Below are 20,008 nucleotides of genomic sequence, written 5' to 3' on the forward strand. Positions count from 1 at the left end.
CAGAGTGGGCTGTGAGTTGGGAAGAGCTTGGCCAGATGGGTTTTCAGCACCTTCTGCTTCTGTATTGATATCTTCAGGGCAATAATCTCCCTTTTGTGTGTGGCTGGGTTTTTTCATTTACTCACCCTGATCACTGAAGAAAGTGGCCTGAGAAGAGTAGGTCTAAAGTGCTTCATATACTGAGGGAATTTTTTACAGAGGCTGATTGGGTGGGTGGGGACAGACTGTTCTGCTAAATCTGTGCATTTTTAAAAAATAAGTTTCCAATAAAATTGGGTGTACAAGGAAATGATTTATTGTTGTCCAACTGTAAGCAGAAGAAACCCTTGACTCCAGACTGTACAATGCAATTTTTGGAAGACTTTTAAATCACACTTGTGCTTTCACTGAAGAATTAATAGTTCTGACTTCTTTCTTAGTGCACTTTGGACCACGTTTCCTTTTCTCTGTATTTTTTTTTCCAGATTACTGCGGGAGCAGTGGATCAGAGCCAAATATGAACGAAAAGAGTTCATCCACAGTGAGAAGCAGGAGCCTTATTCTGCAGGTAGTGAAAAACACTTCTGGCTGATAAGTTTTTTTGATGTCCAGCCCCTTCCATGTTCTTCCTCTCTGTTTGTACTTTCTTTATGTTGATTATTGCCCATATCTCATTAAGTAGAAGTAAGTATGGTCTTGTGCACAAGATCCCTCCTTGTCACTATAGGACACGAAATAACACGACGTGGACACGCTGCTCTTTCAAGGTAAAAGTGACTTTTTAAATCTCTGGCTCCAACATTTATAGATTTTCAAAAGTGACAGTGGTTTGGAGGGTGACAGTGCCACCTCTTTGATGACACTGGACAAACCAACAGTCCATCAAATTTCTCCTCCTCCATAAAAGAATGCAAAACAATAAATTATTTCCATTAAGTGTGTGAGAAGGTTCATTACAGGAATGTAAACCTCAGAAGGCTTAGAAAATCTTTAAAAATCAGGGCAACACCTCCTGGCATTCCCTGTATTTGATTTGGAATGTTGGGAATTTGGATACCTGATGGAAACAAATCAGCTATCAAGAGTCGACACAGAGCTCCACTGCGTTTGTTGTGTGGCTGCACCGGCGTGAAAGTGCACAAAATTAGCTGGGTATTTCTTTGCTAGATGTAAGTGGCATTTAATTTATTCTGCATATTAAGTAGTTGACACCAGCTATGTGCTTGGATGACTCTGGGATAATTTTATTAGCAAAGACCGTGTTGCAGATTAAAGGTTAAAATATTATTTTCATGATGCTTTTCAAGACTAATAATATGCAGGTAGCTCCAGCAGTTTGCTGTTATGAAAACCACAATTAAATTCTGATCTCATATACTCTCAATTTATGTTTTGAGCATTTCAGCTCTGCTGTATTGTGTACACGAGGCACACAGTGTGTGGGGAGTGTCCATATCCATAGACAGTACATCAGGTGCATTTTTATTTTAGATTTTTATAAAAGCTGTCTGCTGGAGTCGGATGTGTTCTATTAGCAATAAATAGTTTGGTTTCTTAGATAATTTTTGAATGTACCTGCCAATGTGTGTATAATACCCACCCAAGAATAATGTTTCCACTTTCTACCGTGCAACTTCTGGATATAAAAGCTGGGATTCAACCAAGTGCTTGAGGAAAATGAATAATTTTAAGGACATGATGAGTCCTTTTGACTCTGAGAAGAGTGTGTACCTGGTTAAAGTGAAGTAGGTGCTTCAGTGCTGTGTGGGAAGAAGGGCAGTGTGTTCTGAGCTCTCTGAAAGATATTATAAGAAGAATTCAAAGGGGAGTTTATTTTAGCAGCATATTTTGTAGGTGTTTTTCAGTAATGTGGCTGCATAATATTCAACTGCATGCTGAAGTGATAGGGTTTTCTCACCTCTCTTTGAAGTTCAAAAGCCATTAAATACAGAATGAAAGAGAAGAGGGTGAGCCATTTTCAGGGAGCAGTGCTCTGGGGAGGAGGAGGAGGAGAAGAGAAGCAGGCTGCTGGGCATCATGCAAGCGGTGGATAAGTGATTTTGGGTTGTGAATTGTCTCTGAGAATGGAACTATCTCCAAAACCCAGCACAGGAGCCACAGAAATGACCTGTGCAGCTGGGATGCCACTTGTTGGTTGTCCTGGACAGTAAATTCCAAGGGGAGCTTTGGCCAGGTGGCTCCTCCTTAGGGGACCAGGCTGATGTCACAGCAGAACAAAGCTGGGGATGCACACTCCAATCTCCCAGTGCCAACTTCCCCTTCTGCTGCCCCATCACAGCCCCCAGGTGTGGCTGCCCACCTGTGCCAAAAGTGCTCCTTCTCCAGCCCATCCTGCAGGCCAGCTGCTGAGGCAGTTTTCAGCTCCCAGGCTGGGAGCTGGGTGTGTCCTGGGGTTGTGTCCTGAGCAGGGAGCCAGGGCAATCCCTGTGTCCCGTGGGGAGGCAGCACTCTGGATGTCACTCCATCATTTAGGTTGTAAGGATCACGGGGTCCAGCAGGAACTCAGCCCTACCCCATCAGAAATGTTCCTGGCTGGGTGTGTTGGACATTTCTTGTCCCATTCCTGTGCCATGGGGCAGTTCTGTCACTGTGCTGCTCACGGTGCTGGGGCTCCTGTGCCTGCTCCTGCCAGGCTCAGCGAGCTGGCCATGGCACAGGGGCTGGGCTGCTGCTTTTTCCACTGACCTGAGCTGTCTGTGACCAAACCGAGGTGGCACCGACACCAGGGTGTCCTCCTGCCCACCCCACATCCAGCTGTGTCTCACTGGGGTGTTCCTCTGTCTCTGTTCCTTCCTACTGCTGTCTCAGACCATTTTTCCTCACCCTCCTGAATTCCCTGGAGCAGTGTCAGGTTACCAGTTTCTAAGCATGAAACATTTTGTTGCTAATAGAAATGTCAGTATCCATTTTCTCATGTTTGCTGGAAGATTTAATTCCATTTTCCAATCCCAGGGGCTATTTTGCATTCTGATGTTTGTTCAATAATTGCATGAAAAATAAGAAAATGCTATCTTGGAATAGTTTTGAGGAGCATCCTTTTCCAGGCAGCCTGATGAAACCCTGGTCAGAAATTCAGTGTCTTTGAGAATGTTCTTTGGGGAGAGACTGTCTGGAGCCTGTAGATGCCGGGCAGAAGCTCTCACAGCTGAACTGCCAGACTCAGGAGAAATGAGCCTCAGGACAGGAGTGTCAGATGTGCAGGGCAGGGCTGAGGGAGTCGTGCAGGGAAGCCTGGCAGGAGGATACAGCAAACCTCAGCTGCTGGGGAGGGGATGAATCAGGCAGTGTGGGATGCAAAGGCAGCAGCTGCCCCAAAGGGTCTTACATCTCCCAGAACTGCTGGGAAACATCTGCCTCAGGGGATGCAGAGTGATGCCAGGTGGCAGGATCAGAGCTGGGAAACAAAGACATTTCCCAAGTGCAGAAATCCCCAGTGTGGGCAGTGCTGAGCATTGAAACCAGCTCTTGAGCTTGGCTGTGGGTCCCTGGGTGCTGGTTCAGCCCCAGATGGGATCTGGTGGGTCCATGGGTGCTGGTTCACCCCCAGATGGGATCTGATGGGTTCCTGGGTGCTGGTTCAGCCCCAGATGGGATCTGGTGGGTCCCTGGGTGCTGGTTCAGCCCCAGATGAGATCTGGTGGTCCATGGGTGCTGGTTCAGCCCCAGATGAGATCTGGTGGGTTCCTGGGTGCTGGTTCAGCCCCCAGATGAGATCTGCTGGGTCCCTGGGTGCTGGTTCAGCCCCAGATGAGATCTGGTAGTCCCTGGGTGCTGGTTCACCCCCAGATGAGATCCCCCCTCTTGGGGACGTGCTGTTGGATGTGCAGTCACAGCCGCTCACCCTCCATGGGGGATTCTCGGGGGTTCTGTGCTCAGGATGACCCCAAGGTGTTGGAAAGTCTCTTTTTTCCCGGCCCTGAGATTGAAGAAGGAGTCAGGATTCCTCTGTTCTGCTTTTCAAGGCTGTTATTCTCTGTTATCTATAACATTCTTTCCCTGACCTGCTGAGGTCCGTTCAGCAGGTCAGTCCATGGCACACTGCCCACCCTCAGGGCAGTGTTATCTTTTTATACTAAAAACTACCTGTACTTTATTTACCATAACTTCCCAATACCTATCACCTGTGCTAGACAGTCTGTCTCTACTCTAAACCAATCCAAAAGTGCCACCATCACCCAGAAGATGGAGGCTAGGAAGAAGGAGAAAGAAGGAGAAAGAAGGACAAGGCACGCCCAGATTCCTCCATCTTGGGACCTTAAAACCCTAAAATTCTATTTTTCTACCTTGTGACAAACTAACTATCATTATACTTATACTCTTGTGGCTTGGGAATCCTCATGCAAAGTTGGTGATTGTTTCCATGGGTTAAAATCAAAGCCTCAGGTGTCTTTGACTCCGTGCCAAGGTCTCTGAGCCCCCTGGCAGGGGCTGGAGCCCCCCAGGGCAGCCAGAGGGATGTCCTGGGTTCTGACAGGAGATCACAGTGGAAATTTCTAAAAGGGAGATTGAGAGCTCCTTGCTCCCCTGGGAAGCCTTGGAGCACAGGCCCAGGTGCTGTTGCCAGCGTTCAGCTCCTCTGCCCCGTTAGTGTTTTAGACTGATGGCTCTGTTGTTAATCAGTGTATCAGCACCATCGACTGCAGAGCTCAGATGGTGCAGGGAGATCAGTAAAACTGTGATTAAATGTTTCAGTGATCCACTATTGATTCCCAGAGACATCCTCTTATACATTTGAGCTCTTCATTCAGCTGGAGTATGAGCTAAATAATTTGTTTGCCCTGGCCAGACTTCATGAAACAAAACATTATTTACACCCCAGCAATCCTAATTAACACCGTGGCCACATCCCTCTCTCTAGCAGTGCATTTCTTGTACAACAGCACAGAGTGATGCCAGTCTTGAGACTCTCACATTAACGTGGTTCAGGTTGGCTTTATCCCTTCTGGTAAATGAACTGGCAAAATTACTGTCAGTCTCCAGCTAATTGTCCCTCCTAAAGGAGTTTAATGGGGCATGGGTGCTGAATTCTCCTGGAAACAGGGGACAGTTGTAATTGCCATCAAAGTCTGGATCTGTATCTCAAGGCAATTGCAAGGTTTGATACATTTTCAAAATGTTTTGATCAGTTTTAAAAAGCTTGGTTGTTTTCCACTGCTGTTGATAGATGGCAGTTGTGGCATGCTTCCAAGAGGACCTGCTGAAAGTTAGTTCAGTTGGGTGCTCTTGATTTCCCTTAATCAAAGGGATTTACTTTAACCAAGGGAGAGGTGGAGGAAGCAGAAGGGAGTAGTATTTTCTATTCCATTTTCCCGCTATTTCACAGGGCTGGAGCACTGGGATGATAAAAACTGGTCAAGGTGCAGCTGCTCTGATGCATCTCAAGCTACAGATGAGAGGATGGGAATGTGGCTGAGAACAAAAGGGAATTGTTTGCCCTTTGAACTTTGACTTCACTGCTTTCATTCATTGGCCTTGGGAAGCTGGGGCTCCTCAGCTGATAAAAATTGTCATAGGTCCCATGAAAGTGTTGGGGGAATCCAGATTTGCACCAGGTGAAGGTTTAAACCACCCTGTCCTTTGGGGTGGAAGTTGGAGGACTGGGATGATTTGACTGGGAGCTCTACAGAGGGGTGGGATGACCTGTTGGGTTGCAGAGTAAAATAAGGTGGTGCTCCTGCAGCCTGAGGTGGCCTGTGAGCTTCCACTGGAGCTGCTGAGAAAGCTGGAAGATACAGGCAGGACTTTGGGCATTTTAGCAAAGGCAGTGCAGTTGGGGCTTTGGGCTCTGTTGGATTGTGTTCCTGTGTTAAAGTGCTGTGGGCTGGATCACGTTGTCACTGTTCAGGTGAGCTGGGGTTTATTCAGGTAGCATTTCTCTGGAGGTGCCTATTTGCTTGTACCATCTTCTGTCAGCACCCTTAGGATTACTTGGCTTCTCTGTTGTTTCCTATTTGTCTGCAAATATGATGGCAAAATAAATTATGAGACATAAAAGAACACCCTAAAATAGTAAAGTCTGTTAATGTGCACTTTCCATTCCATGAGGCTCTTGCATAATTTGGGCAGCAGTTTGAATTAATTTTCCCCTGCACTCACCCAGTTGGAAGGAGCTCTGACTGCAAAACACTGGAGAAAACACAGGGGACACAAAAATGTCCTTCCCCAGTGTGAGGAACAGACCCTTATTAGCTCAGTGTGACCTGCAGTGATGTAATGCAGTTTATTTTGGGCCTCATCAGACAAAACAGTGAGCAGTGTTGCAGCTAAAATCCAATTATTTTAACTGACAGACCTGATCCTCTGCTGTCTCTTACCCCATTTCCTCCAGCTAGTGAGGAGCTGTGGGTGTCAGAGCCACACCAGCTCTGCTCTGGGTTTTTTCACAGCCTCAAAGCAAATTACAGGGCTGAGCAGCACCCAGGGAGCAAACCAGTGCAAAGGGGAGCCTCAGAGGACACAGAGGGGTTTTCTGCACATCAGCCAGCCCAAAGCACTGAGCAGAGAAATAAAGCATCAGAGCATCAGCCCGAGGGCTGCTGCTGCTGGTGGCGCCTGCTGAGCCCAGAGCACTCGTGGTGTTTCAGGAGGTGCTGCTGCAGAGGGGGTGTGAAGCCACAGCAGAGCCATCCCCTCCCTTTGCTCTGCAAACAAACCCTGCAGTGAAGCCCAGGGTGGAGGTGGCCGGGGACAGGAGCTGTGGTGACACTTGTGGGTGGGAGGATGGCTGGGGACAGGCAGGGTCTTCAGATCTGGGGGTGCTTGCAAGAGGAGAGGGTGAGAGTGGGGAGGGCTGCAGGCTTGGGGAGCAGGGTGCAGGGTTTAGTGCTGCACAGGGCTGGTGCAGCTGTGCTGGGAAGTGTGCTGCCCCAGAGGGGTGTTTGTGCTTTCCCCAGGTCCTGGCACACACACAGGCTCACCTGTGCCAGGGAATCACTGCCCTGCTCGGGCTTGGGGCAGCTCCTGTGCTGCAGGGAAGGACAGCTGGACAGGAGGGAAAAGGTGCTGGTGGGAAGGTTTGAACAAAGTCCCCATTCAGGGCACTGGAGCAGTGTGAGGGTTGTGGCAACAGAGTGTGCCCACATTTGGGCTGCCATGAGAGGAGCAAGAGACACAAAGGTGGGTTGTGTTGTTGGGGTTTTTTTCCCTATTTCTTGCGCTGGTTTATGCTGTCTGGAAGTTTTTATGTGGAACACTGCTCCATCCCACTGGACCTGCTCCATGGTCAAAGCATCCCCCCTGTGGGAGTGACTTGATAAGGGGGAGACAGAGCTGATGTGTGAAACCAGCTCCTTGCAAGTGGGGAGAAGTGCTCTAAGTCCTTCCTGTAGCATCCTTTAACTGCTGACAAGACACTGGACCTGCATTCTTAAATAAGAGAGTTAAACCAAAGCTCTGCTGCTGAGGTGTTGTCAGCTAAATCAAGAGCTGCTTTCAGCACTGGGAAGGGTTTGAGCCAGCTCATGTGTGTGGTCAGGATGGCAGCCAGCTGCCATCTCAGCTTCTCTCATGCAGACCAGCAGGAAGATTTAGTTCACTGTTGTTTTTTCCCCAAGCTCAGCCCACATCCTTGGCTGATGTTCCTCTCTGTATTTCCGCCAGCTCCGGGGCAGCTCTCCTGGCTTTTCCCAGGTGAGCATGGTCAGGGTGATGCTGTGCTGAGCACTGCACAAACACAGAGCAGGGTGGGGGTATGGCTGGGGGTGAGGTGAGAGCAGGAGAGGCAGTGCCCCACCACAAGGGTGGCTCTGCAAAACACAGGGATGAGGATGGTTTTTAAAATTACCCCATTGCTTTATAAACCAGAGAGAGAGGGGAGTGTTCAACAACTACAGGAGCCACATCTGGCTGAAATTATCCAAGATGCTGAGAAGCCAGAGGGAGAGATGGATGAGCAATGCTCACAGAAGCCTTGGTTCCTTAGGAAACAGAGCTCACAGGAGCAGCAAGGGAAACCACGAGATAAGAGCAGCCATGTGGAGGGTTATCAGCAACATCTCTCTGGGCTTTGCCAGGCACTTTGTGCTGTAGGAGAGGGCAGTGGTGCAGAGCAGGGTCACCTGCCTGGGTGCCCTGGGCTGTGCAGGAGCATCCCAGTGCCTTCCACGGTAGCATTGCCTGGTTTGGGGTTGGTGTGTGTGTGAAGCAATCCTCCATCATTTCCACACTGTGCTGGTTCAGGGCAGGGCTGTGCCTCCTCTCTGCCCTGACAAGGCACAGAAATACTTCAGCATTGTTTGGTTTTTCTTTTCCTTAAACCTCTTCTCCCTTCCCCCAGTTCCTTATGAGCTTCCAACATCTCCTCATGTAAAAACAGCCTTTGGTGTGGGGGCAAAGCTGCGGCTCCACCCGCCCTTTGTTTGGGGGCTGCGGCACCAGCCCAGGGCAGCCCCTGCCACTGTCTGGGTGTCCCAGTGTCCAGGTGTCCCAGTGTCCAGGTGTCCCAGTGTCCAGGTGTCCCAGTGTCCAAGTGTCTTGAGTGTCCAAGTGTCTGAGTGTCCAAGTGTCTTGAGTGTCCATGTGTCTGAGTGTCCAGGTGTCCCAGTATCTGGGTGTCTGTGTCACTGTAGGACACGAGAGAACACGGGCGCACACCGCTGCTCTCAAGGATAAGAGAAAAAGGTAAGTTTATTTTCTGACTCCAACATTTATAGTGTTCCAAAAGTGACAGTGGATTGGAGGGTGACAGTGCCACCTCTCCAATGACACTGGACAAACCAACAGTCCATCAAATTTCTCCTCCTCCATAAAAGAAGGCAAAGCAATGAGTTGTTTACAGAAAGTATGTGAGAAAGTTCACTACAAAAATGTCAGCATCAGAAGGCTTAGAAAATCTTTAAAAATCAAAGCAACATCTGAGTGTCCCAGGTGTCCCGGTGTCTGGGTGTCCAAGTGTCCAGGTGTCCAGGTGTCCCAGTGTCCAGGTGTCCCAGTGTCCGTGTGTCCGAGGCCAGAGCAGCTCCACCAGCTCATGTCACCAGTGTTGCAATGGCAGCTTGGAGTGGTTTGTAAATGGGCCATGAGTGCTCTGCTAAACAAAATCAGTTTCTAATCCCCACTACCTGCTTGGAGTTTGGGGCAGTGCTGGAATCCCTGCAGGGATTGTGATGTTTGTGTTCCTGTCCCCAAGCCCGAGCCCTGGCCCTGGAGGTATTTCTGCAGGGCAGTGAGGTTTGAAATGTCACTGTATAAACACCAGCTCACGCTGGACTCTGAATACCACAGTAAAAGCTTTAGTGCTACATAATGCTGTGAATTTATAAATGGCCCTGAACGCCCTGGCTGTGTTAGGTGTCTGTAAAGCGAATAGTATCGTGCAAATAAAGAGTTTATTTTCCCCTCATCCTGCTTTTTTTGCTGGCATGTTTCCTGTAATGCCAGTGACTTGCCTCCTGATTTACACCATATATAGAAATGTAGAAAAAGCCTAATTATAATTGGCTCTTCTAACATTTTGTGAGTTGAACTTCTGAAAATACTGGCTGCATCTTGATCCAAAGGTCTGAGTTTCTCAGAAGTTTCTGTGAGTGTAAATCTCTATTTAACCTTCGTGCAGATGTGGCTGATGGGCAAACAGCTGTCAAAAGCTTTAGCCAGCCTTGATCTTAGTCTGTAGAGAGGAATTTTCAATATAAAGAAATAAGTTAATTTATTTCTACTTAATAGCTCCAAAAGAAGTCGCTGCTTGGCTCTGACTGCTTTTTAATGTCACTGTTATCTGATGCTAGTTATAAAATGGATTAAATTCTCTTCTGATGCTTAAAAGGCTCAAGCATTAGAGCAGGGCTTTGAGAGAAGCTCCATAATTTTCTGCTCTGCCCCTCACTGATGGGAAGCTCTTGTTTTTGTGACTCAGGGCAGCAGCGTGCATCGGGAAGATGTGGCTGTCACAGGATCTGTGAGCATCCCTCACTGTGGGATGCTTTTTTGTGCTGTCTTAGCCTCACTTTGCAATCCCTGTAAGAAGATTCCTCATAGACCTAGAGATGAAAATAAAAAAGTCATAGCAGCACGTGGTGAAAAAGCAGCGAAAATCTGATATTTTGTGGAGAATTCGTGTTGGCTTTTGCAAAGCAGAGGTGTGGGCATGGAGAGGGAGCTGCTTTGTGGTAGGAAATCATGGCACCAGATCCCTGCAGTGCATGTTGGTGCTTGGTGTGCTAGGATTGCATCAGTGGTGCCTGCTGTTAAATCACCATTTCCAGTAAATTCGCAGCAATTGATTCCAGTATTTGGCTGAACCAAAGCACCAGGTTTGGCTCCCACTGGATTTCAGCAAAACCACGTTACAAATCCCTGCAACCAGTCCTGCCCTTGTCTGTAAGGCCTTGGCTGCAGGGTCCCAAAGTCTGGCTGCATTTTCCCTCCTCCCAGCTGACACCAGGAGCAGCTCCTCTGCTTGGCACTGGGGCACCCAGGGCAGCTGAAGGGGGGGCTGAGCTCTGGACAGGCTGATTTGGGGCTGAATGAGCAGCCCAGGGCACAGGGATGCTGCACCTCTGGCCTGTCTCAGTGTCCCAGAGGATGCAGTGATTTGGCATCACAGCCAGGCAGGGATTGTGTCAGGGAATTTGGCTTCTTGGCTGAGTTTTGCAGCCTGCTGTGAGCTTGATGCTGGGCAGGTTCTGCTGGTGCTTCTCTCTGTGGTCATTGGAGCAGTGGGGAGCATGGCAGGGAGGGATGCAGGATGTCAGGCTAAGCAGCAGCAGGGCTCTGGTCCTCTCCAAAAAGGATGCAGCCTCCACTATTGGCTTTTCAAAGGAGCATTTTAGGATTTCAAGGATGCTCAGGAGCATTTTGGTCTTTGTTTTGCTCTGAGTGCTGTACAGATGCCCCCAAAAAGCAGCCCCTGTCCAGAGGTTTCCATCAGAGGAGGGGCTGTGAGTGCCTGGTGGGAGTTGCAAACCCTGCAGTTCCCCCAGCCCAGCACAAGGTCACTGGAGGCTGCTGTATTGTTGTCAGGAGTGGGTTAAAGCACAAGCATCCCTCCAGTGAGCAACCTTGCCTGGCACAGAAACCTCCTTCTCCTGCTGCCCAGCCACAGAGCAGCTTCTGTTCTCCTGCCCTGACATCAGCACTGGCTGGGATGTGAGTCATGCTGGGAGCCAGGCTCAGGGAGCTGCTCCCCCTTCCCCACACCCCCTCATGGAGGTGAAGCCCCTCTGGTGGGTCTGAGCCCCTCTGGGTGGGTCTGAGCCCCCCTGCTCCCCCCTCACCTGTGCAGCACCTGGCGTGTGTCAGGTGTGACCTGGGCAGCCCCAGGAGCAGGGCATGACCCCACTGGGGCTGTGGGAAGTCTGGCATCCAGGCCTTGGCACTTGTGCTGTGGATTTGGGGCACAAAAAAGGGAAATTAAGGCCTGATTTGTTTTGGTTTTTTTCCAAAAACCTTTTGTCTGATAGGGAGTAAGAGTTTAAGATGAAAGGCTCTGGAGAAAGATCAAAATGGTTTGAGGAGGAAAGTTTGCAGAGAAGTATGTTCAGCTGAAGCAGATGGGACCCCACTGCTGATGCTCAGTCTCCTTTTCATGTCTTCCCAGTGTAATCCTTTATGCATTTAACATTACACAACTCCATGTCAGGACTGGCTCCAAGAAACCTTTCCCCATCCTCTCCTTGGAGGTTTGAGGGAGATGCAGTCATTGCTTTAAAACAAACGACTGCTTCTTCTTCTGCCCTGGTGTGCCCTGGCACTGCTGCCATGGGGAGTGGATGGGGGAGAGGCTTTGCAGGTCACTTCTGCTCTCTGCAGCCTCACCCAGGGCAAAGCAAAAACTCACTCAGTGAGTGAACAAATATGGAACCAAAGTGCCTTGGAAGGAAATGGATCCATTTGAAAAAATCCACTAAAAGCAGCAGCAGATCTAAGCCCCACCAGACGGACAGCACCCACTGCAGCATCCCCAGTGGGTTTGGGAGCTCTCTCCTGCAGAGCTGCCTCTGGTGGGTCCCAGCCTTGCTCCCCGTCAGCAGCTTCACCGTACAAATGGTGTAAACATCAAAGAGGGCTTTGCTGCACTAAAGACAAGGCACATCAAAGGGCTGTTTAACAAACTCAGCTCGGGAGGAGGATGCAAGGGGAGATGACAGCCTGGTTTGTCTCTCCGCTGTTTTCTCTCGTGCAAGGGGAGCAGGGCTGTGGCAGGGACCCGCTCCCGTGCCAGGATGTGCTGACATTTCCACAGGACTGGCATCATATGACCAGGATCTGGAGCAGCCTTTCAGTGCCTTTCAGGAGCTGTTTGGAAGTGCTGATTCAGGCTCAGACCCCTCTGAAGGAGTACTGCCGCCTCCTGGGGCTCTGCGGGAATCAAGGGAAGATGCTGCGCCGCTTCCCAGCCTCGATAAGGGTACACCGCACAAAGTCGCCACCAAAAGGCAAAGGAGAGGGCTCCCCATGCAAAAGCTTGTCTTTTAGAGTTAAATTCGGTGCATTTTTATTTTTTTCTATCTCTCTGAGCTATGGCAAGAGGCCAGCGACTGCTGCTATGCTTTCCAGGAAATCCATGAACATTGCGGTGACAAAGTGATGGGGCGGTGATGGATCTTACAGATAGCTGCTGTAGGAAGAAAAACATCTAGCAAAGAGAAAAGCTCTGATGTCTTCAACTCCCCTAAAGCAGAAAAGCATTTAGGCAGCCAAAAATTGCAGGTGAGAACCTGTGGGCCTGAATTTAGGGGAGGAGGAGCAGCCGGCCCTGGGAGGGGGGGAGCACCACTGCGAGCTGAAGCTGGATGCTCACAGCTAGTTTAGGATCCAGCTGTAATTTTAACAGCTGGTTCTGTCAAGCTGCCTTCAGCATAGCTCTGATCCAAGCTTCTATAATTAGCCAAGGAGCAGCAGCTCTCGTGCGAGCAGCGCGGTGCTGGATGCAGGGGGAGCAGAGCAGTGTGGGTGTGAGCCTTGCTGAAAGGGGTAAGGCCTGCCCCTTGAAATTTCAAATAGTTGGGGGTTGGCCTTTTTTTTTGGTTTTTTTTTTGTTCTCCATCTAAGGGTTTTGTGCAAAATGTTTCGTTAGGGTATTTTTTCCCCTCTCTCAAAAAAGCACGCCTAAGAAATGTTGTTTCATTTTGTGTCATCCTGTAACAGAAATATTTACATTTATCAGCTCAAATCAAAAGCATTGAATTTGTGGTCAGTTTGAGGTTGGTTGAATTTGCTGAACTAGTGCAGTTTCTCATGGCTGAGGTGGTCTGAGCCCCTCCAGCCTGTGGCAGCTGAATGTGCTGCCTGTGTTTTGGGGTGTGCTCTGGATGCTCCCTGGGAATGCCCTGAGTAGTTCCCAGCAGAGTCAGTCCAGCTGGTGAGGATAGACTGTAAGATCAATAAATGTGTGAAACACCCCAACTATAATTATCATGACTTACTCCTGTCCTTGAGCTTTCCCTGTTTGAGGTCACCAGCTTGAATTAGTGTATTTTGATACTGCTCAGGCTGCCTGTTCCTGTAACCTTGGGTTTTTGCAGTCAATAAATGGACCTATACCACCTGGAGACAGCTGAAGAGAAGTGCAAGGCTTTGCTCTCCATGTCTTGGATGATAAACATTTAAGGAAAGAATAGGAGAACCATCCCTTTGTATTTTCTGTGCTTTATGAGGGGAGTTCCTGGTGCTCCAGGTCTGGTGTTTCTCAGTGATTTTGCACTGCGCACATTTCACATTCCCCGAGTAATGACACAGGACCAAAAAGCTGGGGCATCTTTCTTCCACTAATGAGAAGGGAGCGGCCAGGAAGCAATAGGATAACAAAGAACATGGGAAAGGCTGTTTTCATGGCAACTCATGGTAGTTTAATTCAATTTCTGCTACAGAAAAATCTGTTTTACTCTGGAGACCTGCGCAGGGCTGGGCAGTTTCTGTCTCTCACCAGATAAAGAACATTCTCCAGGGTGAGGTCATGTCTTTTTCTGGAGTTTGCCAGAGATGCAGCTGAGTTAGATCAGCCTCAGCTCTGAACCAGAGCATTTGCTGATGCTTCTTCCTTGCCAACACCAGCCCACACCCACCTGCATTTCCCCCTATGGTGAACTCACTTGAGTTTTCACCTTGAAATCTCTGGTGCAGGAATTGTCCACACCCACATCTGGGATGCTTACACTGAAATGGGACAGGGAGGTGCCTCCCCAGCTGAAGGGGACAGGTTTTACAAATGCTGCTGCTGTTGAGGTGCAGACACAGCAGCCACCTCCAGTTTCATAACCAGGGCAGCCCCTGAGGGACACAGGCATGGCAGTAACAAACAGCATATCCCCAAAATACCTAAAAGACAATGAGGCTGCTCAGCAGGGAGTGAATTTCAGGCTTTCATGCATTGCAGAGGGTGGAAGAAAATTTTAGCCTAGCTAAGTCAGTGGGAATTTTGGTCGATGATTTATTGGGACAGAATTTAGCCTTGATTTATATAATTCCAGGAGTTCATTAAGTGGGATTATGTTGCTCCAGGGAATGGGAGGTGATAGTTCTGGAAAAATCAAGGTGTGCAAATGTCCTTGTGCAACCTGGAGGTTGTGGCTGTGCTGCCAAATGCTCTTTCCTTGATAGCACAGCTGCCAGAGCATCGTGTACCAGCTGATTTCTGGGACAGCTGGAACACCAGCAGCCAGGGCAGAATCGAGTCCTAAATTAAAAAATTCTCCTTTCCTGTATGAAGTTTTCACTGTAAATGCTTTGAACACTCAATAAAAGCCATTCAGGAGCCAATAGCAGCACCGCAGCAGATCTGCTCGAAGCCATTTGGATGTCTCTTCAAAGCAGAAAAAGGGAGTGCTATGTGTGAGAATGGCTTTCCATGATTTGTGATTGTATGGAAATGCTGCCTGTGTGGGGGAATGCTTTATTCCAGGATGCCCCAGAACACAGAGTCCTAAACTCATCTGAAGTCTGTGCTGAACTTCTCTGCTGACTCCTCTACAGCTCTGTTGGGGATTTAAATTCATCTCATCCTTGCTTACATTGATCTGTGTGAGCAGCTGCCTAAGCTGAGCTTTTATTTATTGGTGTGGGGAGCAGATCCATCCAAAGCTCTGCAGGCTCAGAGATTGTTTTAGCCTGATTCCTAGGTGTGGTTTGAGGATGCCTGTGTGAAATCCAGACCCTCAGGTGGCTCCTGGTGCTCTGGAGGTGTTTGGAGCAGCTGCAGGTTGGTGAATCCCACCACAGAGCCTGAGGAGGGTGTCAAAGTTCCTTGTCCTCCTTCAGTCTCACCTCTTTCTTTCTGCATGTGGTGCTAGGTGGGTTCTCCCTTGCCTGGCAGAGGGAGGACCAGCTCTGGGTGGGCATCCCTGGGCAGGGGGGAGGATGGTGTGGGGTGGTGGCAGAGCTGCTCCAGGTGAGGGGAGGGAAGGCTGCAGGACGTCTTCTGTGCCGTAACTCACAGTGGCTGCAGTGAGGATTTTTCTGAGTGTTTATGTCTCACTCAAGGAGGATCCTTGCCCTGTGCTTGGGAGTGGTTTGGCTCTCAGAACTGAGCTCCTGAGGTGAGCTGCTGCAGGGTGTAATTGTGAGTTAGTGCTGCATGCCTGCCCTTACACCCCGGCTCTGCAGCTGGATCAGGCTGTGAGTGCACTCACTGAGGTGAACAGCATACGGGGAGCCTCCCACCTTGCATCTGCCTTTTATTATGGAGGACTGACTGGCTTCAAAAGAGCAAAACCTGAAGGTTATTTACCTGTAACAGGATTTTTTTTCTCCAAGCAGCCAGCGGCTCCCAGGTGGGTGTTGCAGGGATGCCACTCGAAGAGGAAGCATTTGATTTCCAAGTAAAATTAGATTCCACATTCAATTCTCAGCAATGTAAGTGCAAGGCTTCCAGTAAAGACATTTTCTGTAGCAAGGGGTTGTAACATCTCCCGGCAGATACAATCAAATTGTGCTTGCAGCAGCCAGCTGTGGTCTTATCTTTAATATGTAAACACTTGCTCAATAATTAAGTTACCACGGAAGTTGTACTGTATCGATGGTCAATTACAAGATAAACTGATAGAAGGGAGGATGTGGCTGTCTTCTGTATTAAACCTGATATGCCTGCAGCAGTCAGGTGAAGACTTGGGAATTGTATAATTTGTGTTTTCTCCTCTTACTTGTTCCCACGCAGCATTTTCAGAGGAGGTGAGTGCTCACTGGGAGATCAATATCACTCTACCAAAAGCATTTTTTTCTCTGATGAGTGTCCTTTGCGCCACCTTACCCTGCAGTTGCTTGCCCAGTGGCTGCCACCCCCTGCTGCCGTGATTTCCCATTTTTTCTCGCTCTGCTGGCTTCCCAAGCTCTGCAGAGGCTCCGGTGTGTCCTGTTCCTGCTGCACTCAGCAGCACCGGGGCGAGGTGATCCCACCTGAGATCCCTCCCTGGAGGATGAATGCCTGTGCTAATGTCTTTGTCACCTGAGAGCTGCTCCTGAGAGGGGAATCTAACTTGTGATTAAAGAAACCAGTTAAAAACAGCTTAGGAAGCTGGATTAGGTACATGATCTCTTATTATGGCTCCTTTTAGCTGACAACCCGGTGAAAGAAGGGGGGTCTGGATTACACGGAGAAACATCAGACTTGACAGGAGTGTTTTCTGACTGTTCGGCTTAGTGGTGTCATGTACAATTTTAATCAGATTTAAATAGTGGCAAACATCACAGGCTTAATGGATTTCAGCTTTATTACTGGGGCTTTGCTTAGGAGCAATTTGGATTTTCAGCTGTGAGCCACCAGCGCGAGTGTACTCACGACTCAGTGGGACTGGGAGCCCGGGGATGGACCTTGCATTTAAATGCCACATGCCTGTGGGGGCACAGACTTGTCTTCTTTCTGTCAGCCTCAGGATCTGGATGTGAAGTTGAGCTCAGCCCCATGATCCTTTCATAGAGATGATGCATTTGGATCTACTTTCCATATTGATCCCAGCAGCTGGGGAGCACCTTTCCCTGTTACAAAATCAAGATGTCAATATCTCTTCGTAGTGATCTGGAGAATTGGTTTTCCATGCTTGACTTCAGCTCAGAGGACTGGATCTGACCTCAGAGGCAAGTTACCATTTCAGGACCTGTTGGTCACTGAGGTCTGGTCAACTGCTTGATGCTCTGGGCCCTGCATGAGCAGAAAAAGCAGGGAAAAGGGAACATCAGCCATTGCAAGTTCTCCTTTTATCAGTAGAGAGAAGCGTGTGTTCCTACTCCCCTGTGTTTTCTGTGCCACCTCACACCACCGACCTGAGGTTTCATCTACTTCCACCTCTGAGCTGAGCATTGGTGAAGATGTTTCCCCTTAGAAGGCCAAGGAGTTGTCTGTACAACCTTATCTGAATCATCCTCTAAATCCTGGCTTTCTGTCTGCTGTAGCCATTCAAGCACTAATTGCCTTTGATTAAGTCAATCGTTTGCAGAGTGAGTGGGTTAATTGGGTATTGTGGAAGCAATCAATCTCATCAGCTGCTTGCATCCATAGCTGAAGTGACAATGCAGTGGGACAATAATTGTTTTATGAGCTCCTGGAAGGCAGCAGAGGCAGACTGGATGACAACATGAAACCCTTCTCTGTGAAATGGCCTTTAGGAAAGGTAATTTGGATGCTAAGTGCTCATTAGAAGAGGACTGATTAATTAGGAGCTGGGAAATGTGCCTCTAAAATGTGTGTGCACAAGAAAATGGTGTGGGTGTCAGGGTGCTGCACTTGGGAGTTGTTGGGCTCTTTGGCCTGGCTGGATGAGGTGTGAGGAGGATGTGGTGTCCTAAATGGGGACAAAAAGCTGTCTTCAGGGAGGTGAAGGGAGATCATTCCCTTCTCAGCCTGTGAGCTGAGCTGGACACACCATCACCCACCCTGCACTGACCTGGCGTGGTCCTGGGAGCTGGAGGATCACTGAACACATCCTCCTTTGCTGGGGCTGGAATTTCCAAAGAACTGAACTGGGCAGGGGCAGCAGCAGCTCCTGGTGGCTCCTGACCTGGTCAGGGCAGGAGGACTCCAGGGGAAGGATTTCCATCTCATCACATCAGGTGCCTGCTGCCGTGGGGATGCTGAGACATCTCCAGCATGGCTGTGCCTGCACTGCTCAGCCTGGGACCTGCAGGAAATGGAATATCCAGAGATGGCTGCAGAATTATTGCAGGGAACTTCTGGGCTCTTCAAAGAGGCAAAAAAATCAGGGAAAAAAAGCAATCTGCTGGTGCTGTGCAGGGGAGCAGGGTGCAAGCTCTGAGAGATTTGAGAGCCTGGATCCCGCTTGCCTCTGGGGGATCTGGGCAAAGAGTGATGTTTTCATTCCGTGAGCAAACTTAATATTCCTTGGTTTATGACTTTTATTGGAATGCAAATTCTAAAGTATGCAAGTTGAATTCCTTGAAATGTCTTGCTTTGATGGTGGCTGAGTGCTGCAGGAAGAACTGTTTCAACCTAGAGCAGTAAAGCCATTTACACTGGCATGGCTAAACAAGAGGTGCACAGTTGTTTTTGCAACCCTATTCAAAGTCCAGTCTGTAAAGAAAATACAGAATGTGCCACCTTCTCCATCCAACCCTCTCACTGTGGGCAGTGGGGTTTATTTCAGAGGAATGTCCTTCAGACTCTTTGTTTAAAAAGGAGGTTGTGACACGGGGCCAGAGGTGAGGAGTGATGTCAGGGATTCCATACTCAACTGCTCCAGATAATTATGCAGCTCCTTAACCTCTCAGGAAAGGTGGGAACACCGTGTCCAGTGCCCTAATTAACACCTCACCGTGCTAATGGAGCAGAGTGCTCAGCCCTGACACTCAGAGGAGTGGCAATGCCCACCCTGCAATTTTAGCAGCAGAGGGAGGGAGCTGGATTTGAATCTTCTCCAAAGCTCTGAATCGGGGTCAGTGCAATTTAACTGCTGAGAGGAAGGAAAAATGGCTTCTGTAGGAGGAGGTGCCCTGCCTGAACTCCAGGAGAATGTGGTTCTCTGGGATTACATGCACAAGTACATTTTTTTCCCTCTTATTCAGCCCCCCATGCTTTGTCTTGCAGTGAGACAAGAATGCAGGAAAGCACACAGTGCTGCATTTGTGTGGTGTTGGATACACTCAGGCTTCTTCTAAAAGACTGGGACCAGACCTGGTGTTACCACAGCCCTAGAAGCATGATGGAAACTAGTTCTGGTGCCTCTTTCCAGGTGAAACTGTGAAATAAGGAGCCAAAGAAACTGAAGATCAGACATGGTTTTAATTCCCAGTTTTTAATACCTTGCTTGAGATGACAGAAGGAGAAGTCCATGCACGTTGGTTTTTGCAAGCCAGCGCATCTGATTGTCCTCCTTGCAGGAGGGATTTTTCTTCTCTGAGAGCAAAGGGTAAAACTGAGCAAGTAATTTTGGGTACTTCCTGTAATCCACATTCTCAGAGACCAAACCCCCCATCACTAACTCTGTAAAGCCTTCTGAGGTGGGGAAGTAACAATATCCCTCTTCTGTAAAATGGGGAACTTGAACCAAATGCTGGTGGAAGTCAGATGGAAAGATGGTGGCTACAACAGACGTTCTTTGTACCAAATCCTCTCCCTTGCTTCCTCTGCAGGCTGTCAGGTAGGGGAAGGCTGGCTGTGCTGGAGCACCCAGGGGTGCTGCCACTTTTCTGTGCCTGAAGGAGCCCCTAGCCCACCTGAGCTGGCACAGGACCATGCACTGTCTTCTTGTCAGTCAACCAACCTGGTGCCCTTGTTTTGCCCTTGTTTTTTGCCCTTGTTTTTTGCCCTTGCCCCCAGAGTTTTGGCTGTGGGGATGAAGCGGGTGTGGAAGTGGCAGTTCCTCATTTTACCCCAGTAGCCATGTAGCAGGTCAGAAATGCCCCCCTGGGCTGTGTGGCTGCATCATGTGCCATTTGCTGGCTGACTTTGACACAACTGCTTGGTGGGGCTTTTGCAGGAGTCACAGGTTTGTGCCAGGGCAGCCTGCAGAGCAAAGTGATTGATTCTGCTCCTTGGCAGGTGGCAGAAGGGATGCAGGCAATGTGGCAGCAGCAGTGTGAGCAATGTCAGTGGTGTTTCTTTATCAGCCTTGCCCAGCTGGTG

At 49.0% G+C, this 20,008-nt stretch overlaps 1 protein-coding gene across 1 annotated transcript in view; it reads left to right on the plus strand.

The window, feature by feature from the left end:
* ADAP1 (ArfGAP with dual PH domains 1) overlaps positions 1-20,008 on the plus strand; it is a gene marked incomplete at its 5' end in the record, with an annotated part of 47,311 nt that overhangs the window by 19,231 nt on the left and 8,072 nt on the right. The window contains one exon of the mRNA XM_084216648.1: positions 465-547. Coding sequence (XP_084072774.1) covers positions 465-547 — 83 coding nt within the window. The remainder of the gene's footprint in view (positions 1-464; positions 548-20,008) is intronic.

Source organism: Fringilla coelebs (assembly GCF_963513975.1).
Source record: "Fringilla coelebs genome assembly, chromosome: 16".
Classification (NCBI taxonomy): domain Eukaryota; kingdom Metazoa; phylum Chordata; class Aves; order Passeriformes; family Fringillidae; genus Fringilla; species Fringilla coelebs.